Below are 19,677 nucleotides of genomic sequence, written 5' to 3' on the forward strand. Positions count from 1 at the left end.
TATTATGAAAGAATTTTGAGTCTAGGTCAATCTGGTAAGGAGAAATTAGCATAATTAACTTTTTTTTCCAACAGCGCCACCTTTGGGTGCAGTACCCCAAATTTTGGGTTATGGGCAGAGGGGGGTACTGGTAACCATACCTGAAAATTTGAAGAGTTTTGGAGTTACGGTTTAGGCAGCAGTATGACTTTTACAGAATTTTGGCCAAAAATGAACGGTACAGAAACAATAGGGGTCCTGCAGCTACGCTGCTCGGACCCCTAATAATAATAAGAAAACTAACAAACACAATGGGTGCCTTCGCAGCTTCGCTGCTTGGCCCCCAAATATAGCTGCAAGCAGCAATGAGGGGGCCAAGCAGAATAGGCCGGAGTAGCCACGGCGACAAGATAGAACTCAGCAGACACTCGCGATCAACACTTTCAACAAGTGTAACATCAAATATAACTGATTTTGTAGGGGTGAAACAGAGCTGAGTATTGCCACCGCCTCCGCCAGCCAGCCCCCCCACCTAATCACCCCAGCCCGTCCCACCCCGTCCTGCCCTGCCCTGCCCTTGCACGCACGCATTAGAATTAACTGGATGGAACATGTTGTCATCAGTTTCACATCAAAAAACAAAAGATTGATAAAACACATCAGCAAATACAGTTCAAAATGCTAATTGCAGCACCCCCTACAGGTCAAAGGTCACCAAATTTTTTGAGCGTCCTCCTAATGGGGTCATGAATATATGTAGTAAGTTTGGTGATGATACATGGCAGGGTTGCTGAGATATGAGCTCACTTCCTGTTTGGCGGCTTCGCCACTAATTTCGATTGGCTGTTACAGCCGAATGCTTCTGTCAATTGTTCCAGAAAGCAATGCACTGATAAGGCATGGTCTGAAGATGGTCTCTGCCATTTTTGGTGAGGATTCGCTGAAATTTGTGACCTGCGAAAACTTGTACGTGTTTTTGATTAAATCAAATATGGCGGCCGAATCAATTACGATGACATCACAAGTCGGCTTGGGTCGGCCTAAGGACCTCCAACAGCATTACCAGATACCACTAGTGTGTTTTAATTCTAAGCACAACTGCAGCTACAGGCCAAAAGGCATGTTTCTTAATTACAGCGCCCCCTAGAGGTCAAAGGTCACCAGATTTCTTGAGCGTCCCCCTGATTGGGTCCTGAGTCCATGTACTAAGATTGGTTATGATAGATTTATGGGTTGCTGAGATATGAGCTCACTTCCTGTTTGGCGGCTTTGCCGCAAATTTCGATTGGCTGTTACGCGCGAACGGTTTTAGTTCCGAAGACAAAAAGCAATGCATTAATGAGGCATGGCCTGAAGATCATGTGTGTCAAGTTTGGTGACGATCGGACAAAATTTGTGACCTGTGAAAGATTAGTTTCACTTTCACTAAAATCCAATATGGCGGAAAATCCATCATGGCGGAAAATGACGTCATAGGGTGCGTTGAACTCTGCTTGGTCCAAGGATTCCAAGGATAGCTCATTTTTCAAAATCGAGCCAACGGGTCAGAAGTTACGTGCGTGAAAGCATGTCCAACTTTGGCCTGTTGGTGGCGCTAGAGCGCTCGGGGTGCAGACTTGAAACTTGGTGAAATTAATCAAGGGGTACTGCCTAATTAGTGTGCCAAATTTCACAACTTTTCACCAGACGGTTCTATGGGCTGCCATAGACTTCAATGGCAGAGGATTTATAATAATAAGAAAACAAAGAAACACAATGGGTGCCTTCGCAGCTTCGCTGCTTGGCCCCCAAATATAGCTGCAAGCAGCAATGTGGGGGCCAAGCAGTTGAGCAGGAGTTGTCATGGCAACCCAATGTTGTTACATTATACACACACCCAATTAACCCCCCATCCCACACACACACATATACACAGATAAACCTCCTCTCCCACACACCCCAATAGCCCCCTACACATACGCATACCTCAAACATCACCAAATGTATTGTGCGTCCTCAGGTTGTAGTCACGAGTCCACATACCAAGTTTGGTGTCGATACGAGAAAGTGTTGCAAATTATAGCACCCCTAGTGGTCAAAGGTCACTAAATGTATTGTCCTTATTCAGGATGTGGTCCCGAGTCCAGGTACCAAGTTTGGTGTCGATACAAGAAAGTGTTGCAAATTATAGCACCCCTAGTGGTCAAAGGTCGCTAAAATTATTGTTTGTCCTCAGGATGTGCTCCCGAGTCAATGAGACAAGTTTGGTTTCGATACGTGAAAGCATTGAAGAAATATGAGCCCACTTCCTGTGATTATAGCGCCACATAGTGGTCAAAATTTACCACATTTCTTGAGCGTCCTCCTGATTGGGTCCTGAGCCCATATACCTAGTTTGGTTTTGATATGTGAAAGCATTGCTGAGATATCACTTCACTTCCTGATTGGTTGTCACAGGCAACCGGTTTTGAATATGGCTCCAAAAAGCAATGCATTCATGAGTCATGGTCTGAAGATCATCTGCGTCAAGTTTCGTGAAAATCGGATAAACTTTGTGACCTTTGAAAACTTGTAGGTGTTTTTGATTCAATCCAATATGGCAGCCTGATCAATTACGTTGACATCACCAATTCACATCTGCGTTGAGTTCGGTCTCATCCAAGGATTCCAAATATACCTTAATGTTCAAAATGCTGTGTACCGTTCAAACGTTAAGTGGATAGATGTAATAAAAAAATTGAAACGTTGGTGGCGCTACAGCACTCGAAATGCAGACTTGAGACTTTGATAAATTAAACATATGACTGTACTGAATCAATGTGCCAAATTTCCCAACTTTTTACTGTATGGTTCAACAGCAAATTAGCGTTCCGTTATAATAATAATAAATATAACCGCAAGCGGTGATTTACGGGGTCCGAGCAAAACGAACATGAGGTAGCATAGCTTTTTAGTTTTACATATGCTTTGATTGTTTGGGCCCAATTGTTCAAAAGAAATGTGATTGGATTTCGGTTATTGGATTTCAGTTACCGGATTTCGGCTATCGGATTGGATCAAATCTTGAAAATGGCTTTTTCAAAGGGAAACAAGGATCCTGAAATTGGATTAGATCACATAATCTATTCTTGGTTTTGATCTGGATAAAACCTTCACTTTGTGTTGTTCAAAACTTTTGAGTTGGATTGGAATAAATTTGATGCATATAATTAGGATTACCCTGTGCTGTAACGTTATAGTGTGCTAACCTCCACAACCTAATAGTATTCTAACAATACCCTATTCTAGTGTGCTAACCTCCACAACCCAACAGTATTCTAACAGTAGTATTCTAGTGCGCTAATCTCCACAACTCAATAGTATTCTAACAATACTCTATTCTACAGGACTATGCATTTGTCATGGATAAGATGAAGCGTCTGTTAATGGAAGGCAGTGTTTCCCACAGAATGGAATTGTATTTGTGGTGGTAGGTGAAGGGGGGTGGGGGTGGGTTCTGTGTTGGAGTCAATAAGATGAACAGCCTATAATTATGCAATTATACTTGCCTTGCACGACAAGTCCTGACAAGTATCTGTAACGTTATAGTGTGCTAACCTCCACAACCCAACAGTATTCTTAACAGTATTCTATTAAGGAACTGTAGGGGGCGATGTGGGTCGAGGTGGAGTGAGTGTGTGGCGAGCAGGCAGAGCCTCGGTCAGAAGGCTCAATGGTATGGAGTGATGACACGGAGATGGCAGGTTTCGGTGCAACACAAGTGAACTTTATTTGAGTTTCAATTCATCTGTTCTTTTGTTCTTTACTTGTATGTGTGCTGCATCAAAGAGGAAACAAACAGAAAATGGAGTAATCAGTGAAATGGGGTAAATCAGTACAGATCCCAACTCACAAACAAACCAATTGACATTTGAACAATAAACTGAAATCATATGGCTATATAAGGTACAACTAAACAATACTTGACATCCCAAGTCAACCAACATCACCTAATCATCTCTCACATGGGACTCCAACACACCAAACCAACAAACAAAGACCTTAACTTTACACATGATGGCAGAGCTACTCTACAAACTGATAAACATCACAAAAGTCATAGTGAGGGTCATTAAAGTGATGACTTACGTTAACTCAAAGACGCACACAAAGCAGGACACACTGGAGTGCTGGGTTGAGATGAACAAAAGAGTGAACTGAGGGCGAGCAAACAATTTATCCTGGTCTGAGCCCCTGCTCCGGAGCTACAGGGTTTCCCAGCAGGTAAACTGGGTGTGGTTAGGTGGCAGAGCCAAACAATCCTGCAATTTCTCCACAGCACTTTCACCACAAGCCCTCCTTACACTGACAGACTTTGGAAAGATTTGCAAAGATTTGGAAAAGATTTTTGAAAGACTACAGTCTCAGACCCTCTCACATCTAAAGACAAGTAGTAGAGTTTTAAGTCACAGACTATGATTTTGCAATGACTAGGGATCTTGCAGGGTCACTATTTACAAGACTGCAACACGATTCCTTTAAATTATTACCCATCGTGCACTAGATAAACAGGAACTGAAAATTATAGCCTACTAAACTCAAAGTCGTATTTTCGTGTTTCTGCAGCATTGTTTCATACGTGACATCCTTAACCGATACAGAGTTGTTCTGTCAAGTGGAAGAGCCGACTAAATATGTATAAGAAATGACAAATATTATAAGAATAACAAATAATTATAGGCTACAGCTGTGTCGGAGTCAATAAGATAAACAGCCTATAATTATACAGTTATACTTGCCTTGCACTACAAGTCCATATTGACAAGTAGCTGTAATGGTATAGTGTGTTAACCTCCACAACCCAACAGCATTCTATTGTAGTATGCTAACATCCACAACCCAACAGTATTCTAACACTAATGCTTCATGTGTGATTTGAACTCTCAACCTAAGGATCGCCAGTACAAGGCATTATCCCACTGAGCCACTGTCAATCCTACATGTTGGCCAGTCACATTCACATGGTGAAAATGTGTATTGGTAAACACACAACAAGAAAAACTCCAAGCATACATTTGACAATAAAATGAAGGGCTTTCCTAAAAGAGTACACCTGAAAACTTTTTGAAATTCTGGGGCAATAAGACATTTGTAGAGAAGAATACTAATGGATGAAATATAAATATGATAGACTTTATGATGAAGGAAAAATAGTAAACAAAGAAGTTCCCCTGAATGTCATAGAGTGTCTCGGCATTGTGATTCTTGGCAACTGATGAGTGTGAATGTTGATTGGCTGATGTCATTCAGGTGCTGTTCAATGGTGTGAATCTTAAATGACCAATAGCATGTGCAGTTTGATCCTAAAGTTCTAACGGGGATTCGAACACTCAACCTAAGAAACACCAGTACAAGGCATTATACCACTGAGCCACTAACAATCATACACATTGGGCAGTCACATTCACATGGGGAAAATGTGTGTTGGTAAACACACAAGAAAAACTCCAAGCATACATTTGACAATAAAATGAAGGGCTTTCCTGAAAGAGTACACCTGAAATCTTTTTGAAATTCTGGGGCAATTAGACATTTGTAGAGAAGAACATTAATGGATGAAATATAAATATGATAGACTTAATGATGAAGGAAAAATAGTAAACAAAGAAGTTCCCCTAAATGCATTCTGATTCTTGGCAACTAATGACTGTGTATGTTGATTGCCTGATGTCATTCAGGTGCTGTTCAATGGTGTGAATCTTCAATAACCAATAGTATTCGAGCTAGAGCCTAAAGCACTACCAGGGATTCGAACTCTCAACCTAACAAACATCAGCACTAGGCATTATCCCACTGAGCCACTGACAATCCTACATATTTGGCAGTCACATTCACATGGTGAAAATGTGTGTTGGCAAACACATAACATCAAGAAAATTCCTAGCATACATTTGACAATAGAATTAAGGGCTTTATAAAAAAGAGTACAGATCGGAAAATGTGCACTGTTAATGGTATCCACATAATGATGGTTGTATGGTTGTTCTCCAAGGAAAAAAAAATACTCATATAGGAATATAGGTGATATAGGAGAAATGGGCTGAGTGGTCGAACTTTATTGGTCTATATCTCTGAAATGGAAAAACATCCAAATTCTTTTGATAACTTTTGTGAGGCTTTGTCTAAACATTGTCTGTGAGAATTTTGGTGAAGATTTGATCATTTTTGAAGCCTGTGAAACTTTTTATGATGTTTGGCTTTTCTCTGAAATTGTGGCAAAAGTAAACATTTTTAGAGCATAAGACCAGGGTGAAAAAGATGCATCTGAATGTAGAGATTAATATGATGAAAGAATTTTGAGTCTAGGTCAATCTGGTAAGGAGAAATAAGCATTTTTGACAAGAGCGCCACCTTTGGGTGCAGTACCCCAAATTTTGGGTTATGGGTAGTGGGGGGTACTGGTAACAATACTTGAAAATGTGAAGTTTCTAGGACTTACGGTTTATAGGAATATAGGTGATCTAGGAAAAATGGCCTAAGTGGTCTAACTTTATTGGCCTATATCTCTGAAATGGAACAAAATATCAAAATTCTGATCGATAACTTTTGTGAGGCAGGTACCAAGTTTGGTGTCGATACGAGAAAGTGTTGCAAATTATAGCACCCCTAGTGGTCAAAGGTCGCTAAAATTATTGTATGTCCTCAGGATGTGCTCCCGAGTCAATGAGCCAAGTTTGGTTTCGATACGTGAAAGCATTGAAGAAATATGAGCCCACTTCCTGTGATTATAGCGCCACATAGTGGTCAAAATTTACCACATTTCTTGAGCGTCCTCCTGATTGGGTCCTGAGCGCATATACCTAGTTTGGTTTTGATATGTGAAAGCATTGCTGAGATATCACTTCACTTCCTGTTTGGCGGCTTCGCTCATCTACGTCAAGTTTCATGAAAATCGGATAAACTTTGTGACCTGTGAAAACTTTTAGGTGTTTTTGATTAAATCCAATATGGCAGTCAGATCAATTACGTTGACGCCACAAATTCACATTTGTCGGACTTAGGACCTTCCACAGTATTAACAGAAACCACTGGTAAGTTTTAATTCCAAACACATCACCCGTTACAGGCTAAAACCTAATTTTGCTAATTATAGCGCCACCTATAGGTCAAAAGTCATCAAATTTATTGAGCCTCCTCCTTGGGTCCTGAGACAATGTACTGAGTTTGGCGTTGATACGCGAAATTGTTGCTGAGATCACTTCATTTCCTGTTTGGCGGCTCTGCCGCCAAACTTGATTGGTCACCACGGGCGACAGGTTTTCAATATGGCTCCAAAAAGCAATGCATTCATGAGTCATGGTCTGAAGATCATCTGCGTCAAGTTTCGTGAAAATCGGATAAACTTTGTGACCTTTGAAAACTTTTAGGTGTTTTTGATTAAATCCAATATGGCAGCCGGATCAATTACGTTGACATCACAAATTCACATCTGTCGGCCTTAGGATCTCCCACAGACACCACTAGTACATTAACATTAACATTAACAGACACCAATAGCAAGTTTTAATTTCAAACACATTACCCGTTACAGGCCAAAATGTAATTTTGCTCATTATAGCGCCACCTATAGGTCAAAAGTCATCAAATTTATTGAGCCTCCTCCTTATTGGGTCTTGAGCCCATGTACTGAGTTTGGTTTTGATACATTAAAGCTTTACTGAAATATTACTTCACTTCCTATTACTTCACTTGATTGGTCGTGACAGGCAACGGGTTTTGAATATGGCTCCAAAAAGCAATGCATTTGTGAGTCATGGTCTGACGATCATCTGCGCCAAGTTTTGTCAAAATCGGACAAACTTTATGACCTTTGATTGCTTTTAAGTGTTTTTGATTAAATCCAATATGGCGGAAAATCCAACGTGGCGGAAACTGACGTCATGGGGTGCGTTGAGTTCGGTCTCATCCAAGGATTCCAAGTATACCTCAATTTGTATGGTTGAAACTTTAAGCGCATAGATGTAATGCAAAATCTGACACATTGGGGGCGCTAGAGCACTTGACATGAAACTTAGTGAAATTAATCATATGACTATACCGAATCAATGTGCCAAATTTCCCAACTTTTTACTGTATGGTTCAATGGCAAATGAGTGTTTCGTTATAATAATAATAAGAAGAACACATAGAATCACTATGGGTTGCCTCGCAGCTTCGCTGCTTGGCCCCCAAATAGAATCACTATGGGTTGCCTCGCAGCTTGGCCCCCAATAATAATAAATATAGCTGCAAGCAGCAATGAGGGGGCCAAGCAGTTGAGCAGGAGTTGTCATGACAACCCAATTTTGCTACATTATACACACACCCAATTAACCCCCCGTCCCACACACAGACATGTACACAGATAAACTTCCTCCCCCACACAACCCAATAGCTCGCCACACATAAGCACACCTCAAACATCACCAAATTGATTGTGCGTCCTCAGGTTGTAGTCACGAGTCCACATACCAAGTTTGGTGTTGATACGAGAAAGCATTGCTTAAATATGAGCCCACTTCCTGTGATTATAGCGCCCCCTAGTGGTCAAAGGTCATTACATTTATTGAGCCTCATCCTTATTGGGTCCTGACCCCATGTACAGACTTTGGTTCATATATCTCAAAGTGTTGCTGAAATATGACTATACTTCCTGTGATTATAGCGACACACAGTGGTCAAACTGCACCAAATTTCTTGAGCCTTCTCCTAATTGGGTCCTGAGACCATGTACTGAGTTTGGTGTTGATACGCAAAAGCCTTGCTTAGATATCACTTCACTTCCAAGAAAAGGTAGAATCACTATGGGTTGCCGCACAGCTTCGCTGCTTGGCCCCCAATAAGAATACGTAGAATCACTATGGGTTGCCTCGCAGCTTCGCTGCTTGGCCCCCAAATATAGCTGCAAGCAGCAATGTGGGGGCCAAGCAGTTGAGCAGTTGTCGTCATGGCAACCCAATGTTGTTACATTATACACACACCCAATTAACCCCCCATCCCACACACACACATATACACAGAAAAACCTCCTCTCTCACACACCCCAATAGCCCCCCATACATACGCATGCCTCAAAAATCACCAATTTTATTGTGCGTCCTCAGGTTGTAGTCACGAGTCCACATACCAAGTTTGGTGTTGATACGCAAAAGCCTTGCTGAGATCACTTCACTTCCTGTTTGGCGCCGCCAAACGTGATTGGTTGTCACAGGCAACCGGTTTGGAATATGTCTCCAAAAGCAATGCGTTTCATGAAAATTGGAGAAACTTTGTGACCTTTGATGCCTTTTAAATGTTTTTGGTGAAATCCAATATGGGCGGTCGAATCAATTATGTTGACGTCACATGTTGGCATGTGTCGGCCTAAGGACCTTAACAGATATCAAAGGTATTAACAGATATCACTAATATGTTTTAATTCAAACACATGACCCGTTACAGGCCAAAATGTAATTTTGTGGTCAAAGGTTACTAAAATTATTGTCTGTCCTCAGGATGAGGTCCCAAGTCCATATACTAAGTTTGGTTTCAATATGTGAAAGCATGGCTGAAATATGAGCCCACTTCCTGTGATTATAGTGCCACCTATAGGTCAAAAGTCTTCAAATTTATTGAGCCTCCTCCTAATTGGGTCTTGAGACTATGTACTGAGTTTGGTGTTGATACGCAAAAGCCTTGCTGAGATATCACTTCACTTCTTGTTCGCCGCCAAACTTGATTGGTCGTGACGGGCGACGGGTTTTGAATATGGCTCCTAAAAGCAATGCATTTATGAGTCATGGTCTGAAGATCATCTGCGTCAAGTTTCGGGAAAAACGGACACACTTTGCGAATTTTGATGCCTTTTAAGTGTTTTTGATGAAATACAATATGGCGGAAGATCCAACATGGCGGAAATTGACGTTGAGTTTGGCCTCATCCAAGACTTCCAAAGATGTTACAATATTTAAAATCGGGCATACGGTTCAAAAGTTAATTGCATGGATGCAATGTCAACTTTGACCCATTGGTGGCGCTAGACTGTCTGTGGTTCAGGCATAAAACTTGCTCAAATTCATTTTTATGCTGTCCCGAATCAATGTGCAAAATTTCACAACTTTTTACTGTACGGTTCTATGGGCTGCCATAGACTCCAATGAGCATATAATTATGCTTGGCCCCCAAATAGAATCACTATGGGTTGCCTCGCAGCTTCTCTGCTTGGCCCCCAATGAGAATACGTAGAATCACTATGGGTTGCCTCGCAGCTTCGCTGCTTGGCCCCCAATAATAATAATAAGAAGAAGAATACGTAGAATCACTATGGGTTGCCTCGCAGCTTCGCTGCTTGGCCCCCAATAAAACCACTCCAAAAGTATAAAGATCAATTAAAGTGAGGAAATACGAGTTAAAATGAAAGTGCATCAAACATACAACTCCAAAAGGTCTTTTAGAATTTAAAGCTGCCCAGGTGCAGACCACAATGTGTAGAATAGCCCTTACAGTGTCACATGTTATCAAGGTAGATTCCCAACTTAGTTATGTTATATTATACCGTATTGTAAGTATCAAGTAGGCTACATAAAACTTAAGCCAGGGCGCTGAGAGGCAGGCTATTATATTCAAGTCCATGAGAGTAAACTGCAAATAAGCATCAAGTCCACCACATTTTCCTGTAAAGATCAACAGAAAAGACTAGAATAACCTCAGACTATAAAGTGAAACTTGGCGAAAACGTATAGTTAACAGGTAAGCAAGCCCAAAAATTAGCAAGTAATTGTTGCAAATTACAATAGCCATGTTATTGGTTAGCCATGTTATTGGTGGCTAGCTCATATCGGTAGGTAACTCAAGACAGGTAAGAAAAAAAAAACACTAGCCTACCATCCAAGGCACATTAAACCATAACAATATTGTTACTCACGCTACCCGTCTACAGCTAAGTTCGGGGCAATCTTTGTCTGATAGAACTTTTCGGCTGATTCTGAAGTGTTGAATTTGTGCCTGACAGCGTTGATGTTCACAGAGAGGACAGCAGGGAAGAATAAACTGTAGTCCATCTTCGCCTCCCGCAGCTTGGTTTTCACCGGATTGAAGGCAGCTCTAAGTTTGCTAACCTCGGCAGGGAGATCGGGAAAGATGTGAACAGGAGACTGTTGATAAAGCAGCCGTCCCGTTCCTGTGGAAATACCTAGGATCCGCTCATTTTCGGCAAGGTAGTGTAATCGTGCTATGATGGGGCGCGGATGCTCACCCTTCTTCGGCTTGGGAGCCAGGGATCTGTGGGCACGATCGATGACCGGAGGAGATGTAAAGTTCTCAGGACCCAACACCTCCAGTAAGAACTCTTGTAAGAAACGAGTAGGGTTAGCTCCTTCAACTCCCTCAGGGACACCGGCAATCCTTAAATTTTGTCGCCGACTTCTGGACTCGAGATCAATACATTTTTCCTGCAGCCGTTTACACTCGCCTGAAAGCGAGCCATGTTCACCCTCAAGCCGTGCAATCTGCTCCAGTGCGTCGTTTAAACGATGTCCCATGCTAGCCTGCTCGGTAGTCACTTCTTTATGGTGTTGCTGGAGTTTTCCAATCTCTAGCTGTATATCTTCACGTAACCTTTGAGTGTTGGTTATCATCTTCGTTCGAAGAGCCTATATATCTTTACACAAATCCTGACGAAGGGTGGAAATTTCAGCTTTAAAGTCCATCAGTGAGGCTTGGCGAGATAGTTGAAGTTCGTCTCTTAATGTTTGTAGCGTGAGCGGCGCATCCTCCATCTTGTTACCTTTTACCACGAGTTCACTGATTTCGACAATCACGGTATTTCTAGTGGTCAGTTAAACAAAATTTGGCGATGCCATACTGCCTTGAACATTGCTAGTTGTAGTTTCATAAATGGGTAATTAGGTACCATGTAAATATTAAAATATTAATGAGAAATGCTCAGGAGCCGCGGAACTTCAGTCTACTCCATACTACCTGCAACCGTAAGTCCGGCAACAATTATGTTTAATGGTAGCCTCCTGCTTTTTCAGAATGGGCGGCAGGCAGAGCGATGTACAGTGGCAGAGCGACGCACAGTGGCTGAAAGTGGTACTAAAGCTTCACGCAGCTTCACGCCTCGTAATGCGCGACTGAAGTAGCCATTTGAAAGCGACGCCCACTGTAGCATATAACCGTTTTAGGCTAATTACTAAATCAACACATAATTAACCTCTAGATTATATCACATTACAAATATGTAGTTCCCCCTGACTTAGTTAATATTGACCACATAATGTAAACAATGGGTGACTAATCTCACTTATGTCTAAAAATCTTTTTTTTTCCTTTTTCGGTAAAGTTAAAAAGTACCAAATACAGTGGGAATGAGTTTATTTCTTGTTAACATGATTTTTCTCAAACTTTGGGACCAGGGCTACAAGGAAATTACAAAATATTTCCTAATCTGGAAAATGTTTTTTTTCGGCCAGCGGTTCTATAATAGTCTACCATTGAGCGTCTGTAACTTCGCTGCTCCGCGGACTAGCAATCTCATCGGGGAGGAGACCCTAACGCTGCAGATAATAGACAGAGAAAGGCAAGCATTTGCTCGAGGCAGAGAACACATTTGCATGTCCAGTGTAGCCATGGGTTTGGAGAATATAGTCTACCGAATGCAGATGCTACAAGCTCAGGCTTTGCCTGGTCTAGACTAGACGCCTATGTTTCAAAGCTTTAGAAGCGGGGCACATAGCGCTCTAGAATCTCAACCCAGCCCCCTGGTAAAACCATAGACTATATATATAGAACTATATACCATATGGGTAAAACAAACGTGTTTGTAAGAGACAAAAAACTGATCGTAAAATGTAGCCTAACGTAAAAAGGAACGATGGTGTTGTAGAAATGTAGCGGAGTAAAAGTACAGATAATTGGTGCAAAATGTAACGAAGTAAAAGTCAAAAGTATGCACTATACATTCTACTTAAGTAAAATACATATACGTGGAAAATTTACTTAAGTACAGTAACAAAGTATTTGTACTTCGTTACATTCCACCACTGTTGCTGGCTATATATACTGTATATGACTATACCATCATTTTCCAATATTTAATATAGATCAATATTCATCCTGCATACAATTTCCTGTTTTTTTTCTTTCAGAATGGTGGTGATGCCTTGCTCTGTCTTGAGGATGAAGTGACCATTGTGAAAGTAAGTGTATGCTTTCTAACTTCCTTAGATAACACATGACGTTGCAGCAACATCGCCATAAAGTTGTCATTTTCTACGTTGTTGCGACATCACAGCTACATTGTAAGACAATGTTGTCATTTGGTACCGTAAATGACATTGCAGCGGCGTCATGACCTGGTCAGCTGATGATGTTGCCATTTGGTACCGTGCGAAACATCCCCGTAACGTCCTAACCTAGTCAGCAGATGACATTGCTATTTGGTACCATGGGTGATGTTCCCGTGATGTCTTCACCTGCTCAGCAGATGATGTTGCCATGTAGTATTGAGTGATGTTGCCACAACGTTGAGAACTAGTCAGCTGATTATGTTGCCATTTAGTACCGTCAAGAATGGGGCCACAACGTCGTCATCGGGTCAGCTGATGATGTTGCCATTTGGTACCATGAGTAATCTTGCCACAACGTCCTTACCTGGTCCACTGATAACGTAGCCAGTTGGTAATGTGGATAACATCGCCGCAATGTCATGCTATGTGCCATTTGGTATCGTAAATACTGTTGTTGCCACTTCCTGACCTGGTCAACTGATAACATTGTCAGTTGGTAACCCAGCTAGCACAGTGACGTTGCCGTTATGTTGCTGCAATGTAATTTAAGACATGAAACTACTAGTTCTAACCCAGTATAAAACCCCAGCTGACAGATCATCTGTGTATCTGTGCATGGTTGGTTGAAAATCAGCTTAACTCAAAAGGTAAGCATATACATACAGTGGGTATCAGTTTGGACGGTTTACTGCATGAATCACGCTCAAATCACGCACAAATCGCGCACCATATTCTTGGCAGAAATGACACAAACTGCAGTTGACACAAACAACCACCAGGTGGCACTTGGGAGTAGGGCTGTCACTTTTGTGAAAAAATCCTGTTCGATTTTTGAGACATAAGTGTTCATTGAATCGATTGTAAAATCGATTTTTCATGTCTAAAGACGTTTCCATTTTCAACACCAAATATAGGCCAATCCACAAACAACTAACAGGCATTAGGACGAATGTAAAGAGGGCACTTGTAGACGCAAGCCAGCAATATTTCTGATGATTTATTGGCGTGAAGTTTCGCGCACAATGAAAAACAGGAGTGCAACATTCTCGATAACAATAAGCCGAGTGGACTCCTCAAGTTATTAGGGCCTATCACTCGTCTTTCTCATGTTGCACAGGTTGATCGCGTTGTCCTCCATTTTTTGGCAAAACACGAGCAGCACAGCAGCTGATTGAAACAGCTGTTTCCGGTGCGTAAAATTGGTGGGAATTTTCTTTTTAGCTTTCGCAATGCTTACTGCACTTCGGAATTCTTTTATATTCTTATATTCTTGTTTGTGAATTTTGTTACATATATCCTTTTTATTTGTTTAATTCGTTTAAAATTAATAGTGTACATATTTGGTTAAAATCGATTCCCTATTTTAGTTTTTGAAACTTGTGTTGTTTGGTCCAATCGATTGTACAATTTTATTGTGCGATTTTCAAACGTAAAGTGACAGCCCTACTTGGGAGTTCTGCCACTACTATTTTTGATGTGACTTGACGTACTGCTTCCATGACACATCCAGTTTCCAAGTCATTCCAAGTCAGTAGAACAATCAGAGACAGTTGAGCCATTGCCAAACATATATGATAATACAATAGCGTGAGTTTATATATCTTATACCCTATTTGTCATGGTTACTTATAGATTTGATAGTGTAACGATAGCGCATGAGACACTTGGAGACTGGACACGAGAAACGGATGTGTTAAGTCAAAGACGTACCCTATTTTCCGCTATAATCAATGGAACTGGCGCAGCGAAGATTCTGAAAAAAATGCCTTTTTATTTTGTTTGACAGTTGAGCCATTTGTCACTTCGTTCACATGGAGTTGACAGACTAATAAGAAATGCACAGGACTGCGACGAGGGCGAGCAGGGTTCGATTCCTGATCGATGCATAATGGACGAAGTTTGCCAGGGTGGATAAGCATAGTTGTAAAGGGCATGAACAAAAAAGGCAAAAAACGTTTGAATGTAGCACGAAAAAATGTTTAAACAGCTGGACAAATGATTTATCTGATTGATTATAGCCTGTACACCAGCAATTGTTGAACATTTACCTGTACAAGGACATTGACAGCAGATGTTGCAAAAGACATTGAAAGACGCAAGCAACAAGAGGGTTGAGTCTGAACGACACTGAGTTTTAGAAATATTTTTGTGATAAAAATGGTAATTTAACCAATAAAGGCTGAAAACATGTACAGTGCAATTGGCATATTGTGTAATTATCTTTTTATTTAACTTATTTTATGTATATTTTTGTAGTCTTTTTTAGCTTATCTGTGGGCATCTCAGGTTTGTTCCAAACAATGTCTCGTTGTATTCTGTGTACAATGACAATAAAGTATCTAATCTAATCTAATCAGTAGGCTACATGCAACCCAGCAGAAGACTATTATATTGGCAAATCATTGAACACCATTCACACATTGTATTTTGCACAGTCTCTACACGTGGAGCGCTAATGTGTCTACTGTAAATCATTCAAATAATGTGTGAAAGTCATTAGGCTGGAGCGCTGTGTCTATTAAGCTCATTAGCCTACTTTCAATAGGCATACTGTACAGCCTGAGAGGGAGAACATAGCCTACTGTAGAGTAAACAATCAGTTTACTTAGTTACATTCGTTTAGTTAAATCCAGTTTTCTACCTCTATCTCCATAATGTGCTTATAGAAAGACGATGTCGGGAAAGTGCTTCAGAGAAAATGTGTTTATTGAAATAATGAACATTCCACATTCTACATTCTACTGTCTACATTTAAAGCACGTTGAATCCCTGGGAAGATCTGTGTGTTGTGCGGAGGAATTCGTTGATCTTGTTGATGCAGTCCTTCATGTCACTCCTCCCCATAGCAGGAAACTCTTTTGTTGCAGTGTTTCTTTGACCATTGACCATTCTGCGGCTGTGGTCGCTTGCCCTTCAATCCTGTCACTGAATCCAAAACTATGTTTGACATTATGTACAAAACTTATAGACTACAGTGGACTAGCATGTTGCAGGGGCTGCTAAAAACACAGACAAACAACACACTGAAAACTCGGCCAATCACAGCCCTTGCTGTCAAACGCTCCGTCCGGTTCGACCGCGGAACGCCACAGCGGACTTATGCTGCCCCCAAGCGGCTGTAGTTGTACTTACATTTCACGTAGCTGTGTGAAAGTGTCCATTTTTAACTAGTACCCACTGTAGCCTATATGTAATTAATAGCGACTAGTGCAGTGCACATTTAAACATGTCATTCCTGTAGAAAAACTGTAGCACAATTACATGCCCGCAGGTACACCTGTTTTAAAAATAGGATGACAGGGAAAAACATCATCCTAGCTAAGCATTCAATAATGAATACTTATTATTACATTATAATATATTATCCTGTAATTAATGTGCAGTAAGCAGAATTTAGGCATGGCTGCATGTGACATTTTTACATATCAAAATGACATTAGCCTAACAGCTGTGTTGAGTTAAGGCTATATGTTTATTGTTAAGCTTATTGAATAACTTCCTGATAGAGAAGACAAACCATTTTGTGGAATGATGCATCATCATATGAAACTTGCAACGATGTGACTCAACAATTTCTAGCCTATAAGTGACACGTTCTATCTGCCACTCATTGTCTGTATAACTGATCGAAATGACATAATCCTAAAGCTTTGAAGTAAGACTATATGTTTAGCCTATTGAATAGTTAATGATAGAAGACAAACCATTTTTTAGAAAGATGCATCATAATATAATATTTGCATTTTCATAATATTTGAAACGATGTGACTCAAAAAGTCTTTGGCAGCATAAGTGACATGTTTACGCTGTCTGCCACTCTTTGTCTAGCTGTGTGGCATTCTGAAACATTGATAAACTCGGGACCATTAGCCTATCGCTTGTTTAATTTTGGGAACTTGCAGTCGGAATTGTTGTTTGTTTATTCAAAGTCTCAAGTCCAAAGTAGCCTGGGCTATTCGAAGTGTCAGTTTATTGCACATCATTTTGAATAGCCACTGCATTAGCCTATCCGTGTCTGTTGGCGTGTTGTTGCAAAATCCACGGAATCATTTTATGCACGCAAATTGCATACAGGAAAACTTTATTGTTGATGTCAGACATGATAATCATCCAAACATCTTGACCCATGCTCTGCACTGATTCAGTGCTACCAAAGCTCCGCTTCTATCCTCTCTGTCTCTGGTCCCGCGCTGTGCTGTGTGAGATGGGGAGTGGCTACAGTAAAGCAGAGAAACCCAACGTATGCTTCTTATACCAATATATTTAATGATATATTTTGCATTTCTTATCCAAACAACGTCAAACTAGTAGGAGTGGCTACAGTAGAGCGGCAAAAGCCAATGTGTACCTATTTTCCCAATATAGTTACCGATATCTTTTGCATTTCTAATCCAAACAAGGTCAAATTTGGCACTGCACTTACTGGTGCCCGTAGCAAAACACCTACCAAGTCTGAAATCAATCCCACGAACGGTTCAACAGATATGCGTTAACACACAAGCACGCAGATGGGGGAGTGACTACAATAGAGTGGCGAAAGACAATGTGTGCCTATTTTACCGGCATATTTACCGATATCTTTTGCATTTCTAATCCAAACAAGGTCAAATTTGGCACTGCACTTAGTTGTACCCGTAGCGAGACACCTTGTTAGTTTTGAATCAATCGGGCCAACGGTTTGTCAGATATGCGGCACACACACACAGACAGACAGACGTTCCTGCAATTTATAGATAGATATGGATAACCATGATAATGTGATATGATGTTACATAGGTAGTCTCTCTCCCACGGTAGCAGTAATATCACCCAAATTGAAGCATTCACCGTGCCTACAGGTATTAATTGGCCTATGTACAAGTGCTATAAGACGGGTAGTTGTCATGTAAGGCACATAGCATAGTATTATTATTAAAAGGTTAGCAGTATGGGGATGTCTAAAAAAGCCTTACCATGACGTTACCGTCATGTCACCGGTATGGCCTTTGAACGCAATAACATTGCTTTGACAGCTAGAAGACGTTCCCTCAAAGTCTCTGCGATGTCCCGGGGACGTGCTTTAGACATCCCGAATACGGTTTGCGGGACGTAACGGGAACCCTACACATTCTCCAGGAGGAGACGTTTGGTGGGGACCTGTAGGCGATGTCGACGCTGGGACCTTTAGCTGGGACCTTGCAGAGTTATGTTACGGTTACGAATTGTCACCTTTCACTTGCGACGTTGCTGCAATGTTGCCTGACGTTGCTGTTAAGGACTGGCGCCGACAGTAACTTACGTTGCGCTAACAAAATGGCACCTTTCAATTCCATGTTGCTGCAATGTTGCTGAACAAGGACTGGCGACATCGGTAATTTACGTTACGGTTACAAAATGGCATCTTTCAATTCCATGTTGCTGCAACGTAACCTGATGTTGCGGTTAGTTTCCTTTCATTCTTATTTGCATTAATGACTTGAAATTTAAGGTAATTGACCAATCGCTAAGCCCCACCCCTCTTAGTTACTGTTGCTAACTTGGACAAACATTACCTTTCTAAAACTGCAATGGTAACTGTCAGCATGGCTATAAACTCAACACTTGTTTTTGAAGACCTAAGGATCTGATTTCATTTAGCATCCTTCAAAGGCCTCCAGTATTACATGGAGAGGGATATGTACAAAATTGAAATCTAGCTTTGTTGGATGATAGGCGGGAGGTGTTATTCACTGATATTAAGGTTGGCTAATAACAGTAACAGTAACCAGGTGGTACATTGCCAGTATGTATGTTGTGTAAACCTCCCTCCTGACGCCTTAAGAGTAGTACTAGTGAGAGAGCTAGGAGCCTGGGCTTTTAGCTCAATTGCTAGCACACTCGACTCCCCATCTGAGGTGCTGCAGTTTGCGGGTTCAAGTTCGGGGGTTCAAGTTTTTTTTTTGTTAAGTCTATTAGCTGGTTTGATGTTCATTGAGTTCAATGCAAATCGAACCAGCTAATAGGCTAACTGAAAAATAGACCATGCAAATCTCTAGGTATGGTGAAGGGTATGTGGTGATGTGGGGCTATTTTAATTCCAAAGGCCAAGGGGACTTTATCAGGATGCATAGTATCCTGGATCCATGAAATAAGTGGCCTTTAAAAATAAAAAATCTGCCTGCCTCTATGGGAATTTAACATAGGAGTCAAATACTTATTTCCCCTGTATTTTAAGGAAGGTTGGATAAGATAAATTTCTAACAGATTATTTTATATTCCTCTTTTTAGTCAACTTTAGCATGGGTTCAAATACTTATTCTCCCCACTGTATACACTGTATATATATATATTTTTTTTTTGATGACTGCTAGTTAAGGCGGCAGGCGTGTGTTGCTAAGCCCTGTGAACGTGTATTGTGGCAGATTGATTTCATTTTCAGAAGAGAAGTTAGGTAAAAGGTAACTTTTCAAGTAAT

The 19,677-nt window shown here is 41.0% G+C and overlaps 1 protein-coding gene across 5 annotated transcripts in view; it reads left to right on the forward strand.

The window, feature by feature from the left end:
• dab2 (DAB adaptor protein 2) overlaps positions 1-19,677 on the forward strand; it is a 235,420-nt gene that overhangs the window by 158,877 nt on the left and 56,866 nt on the right. For all 5 annotated transcript variants that reach the window (XM_042066207.1, XM_042066191.1, XM_042066216.1 and 2 more), the window contains one exon: positions 13,104-13,154. In XM_042066207.1, the coding sequence (XP_041922141.1) occupies positions 13,104-13,154 (51 nt within the window). The remainder of the gene's footprint in view (positions 1-13,103; positions 13,155-19,677) is intronic.

Source organism: Alosa sapidissima, chromosome 2 (genome assembly GCF_018492685.1).
Source record: "Alosa sapidissima isolate fAloSap1 chromosome 2, fAloSap1.pri, whole genome shotgun sequence".
Taxonomy (NCBI): domain Eukaryota; kingdom Metazoa; phylum Chordata; class Actinopteri; order Clupeiformes; family Clupeidae; genus Alosa; species Alosa sapidissima.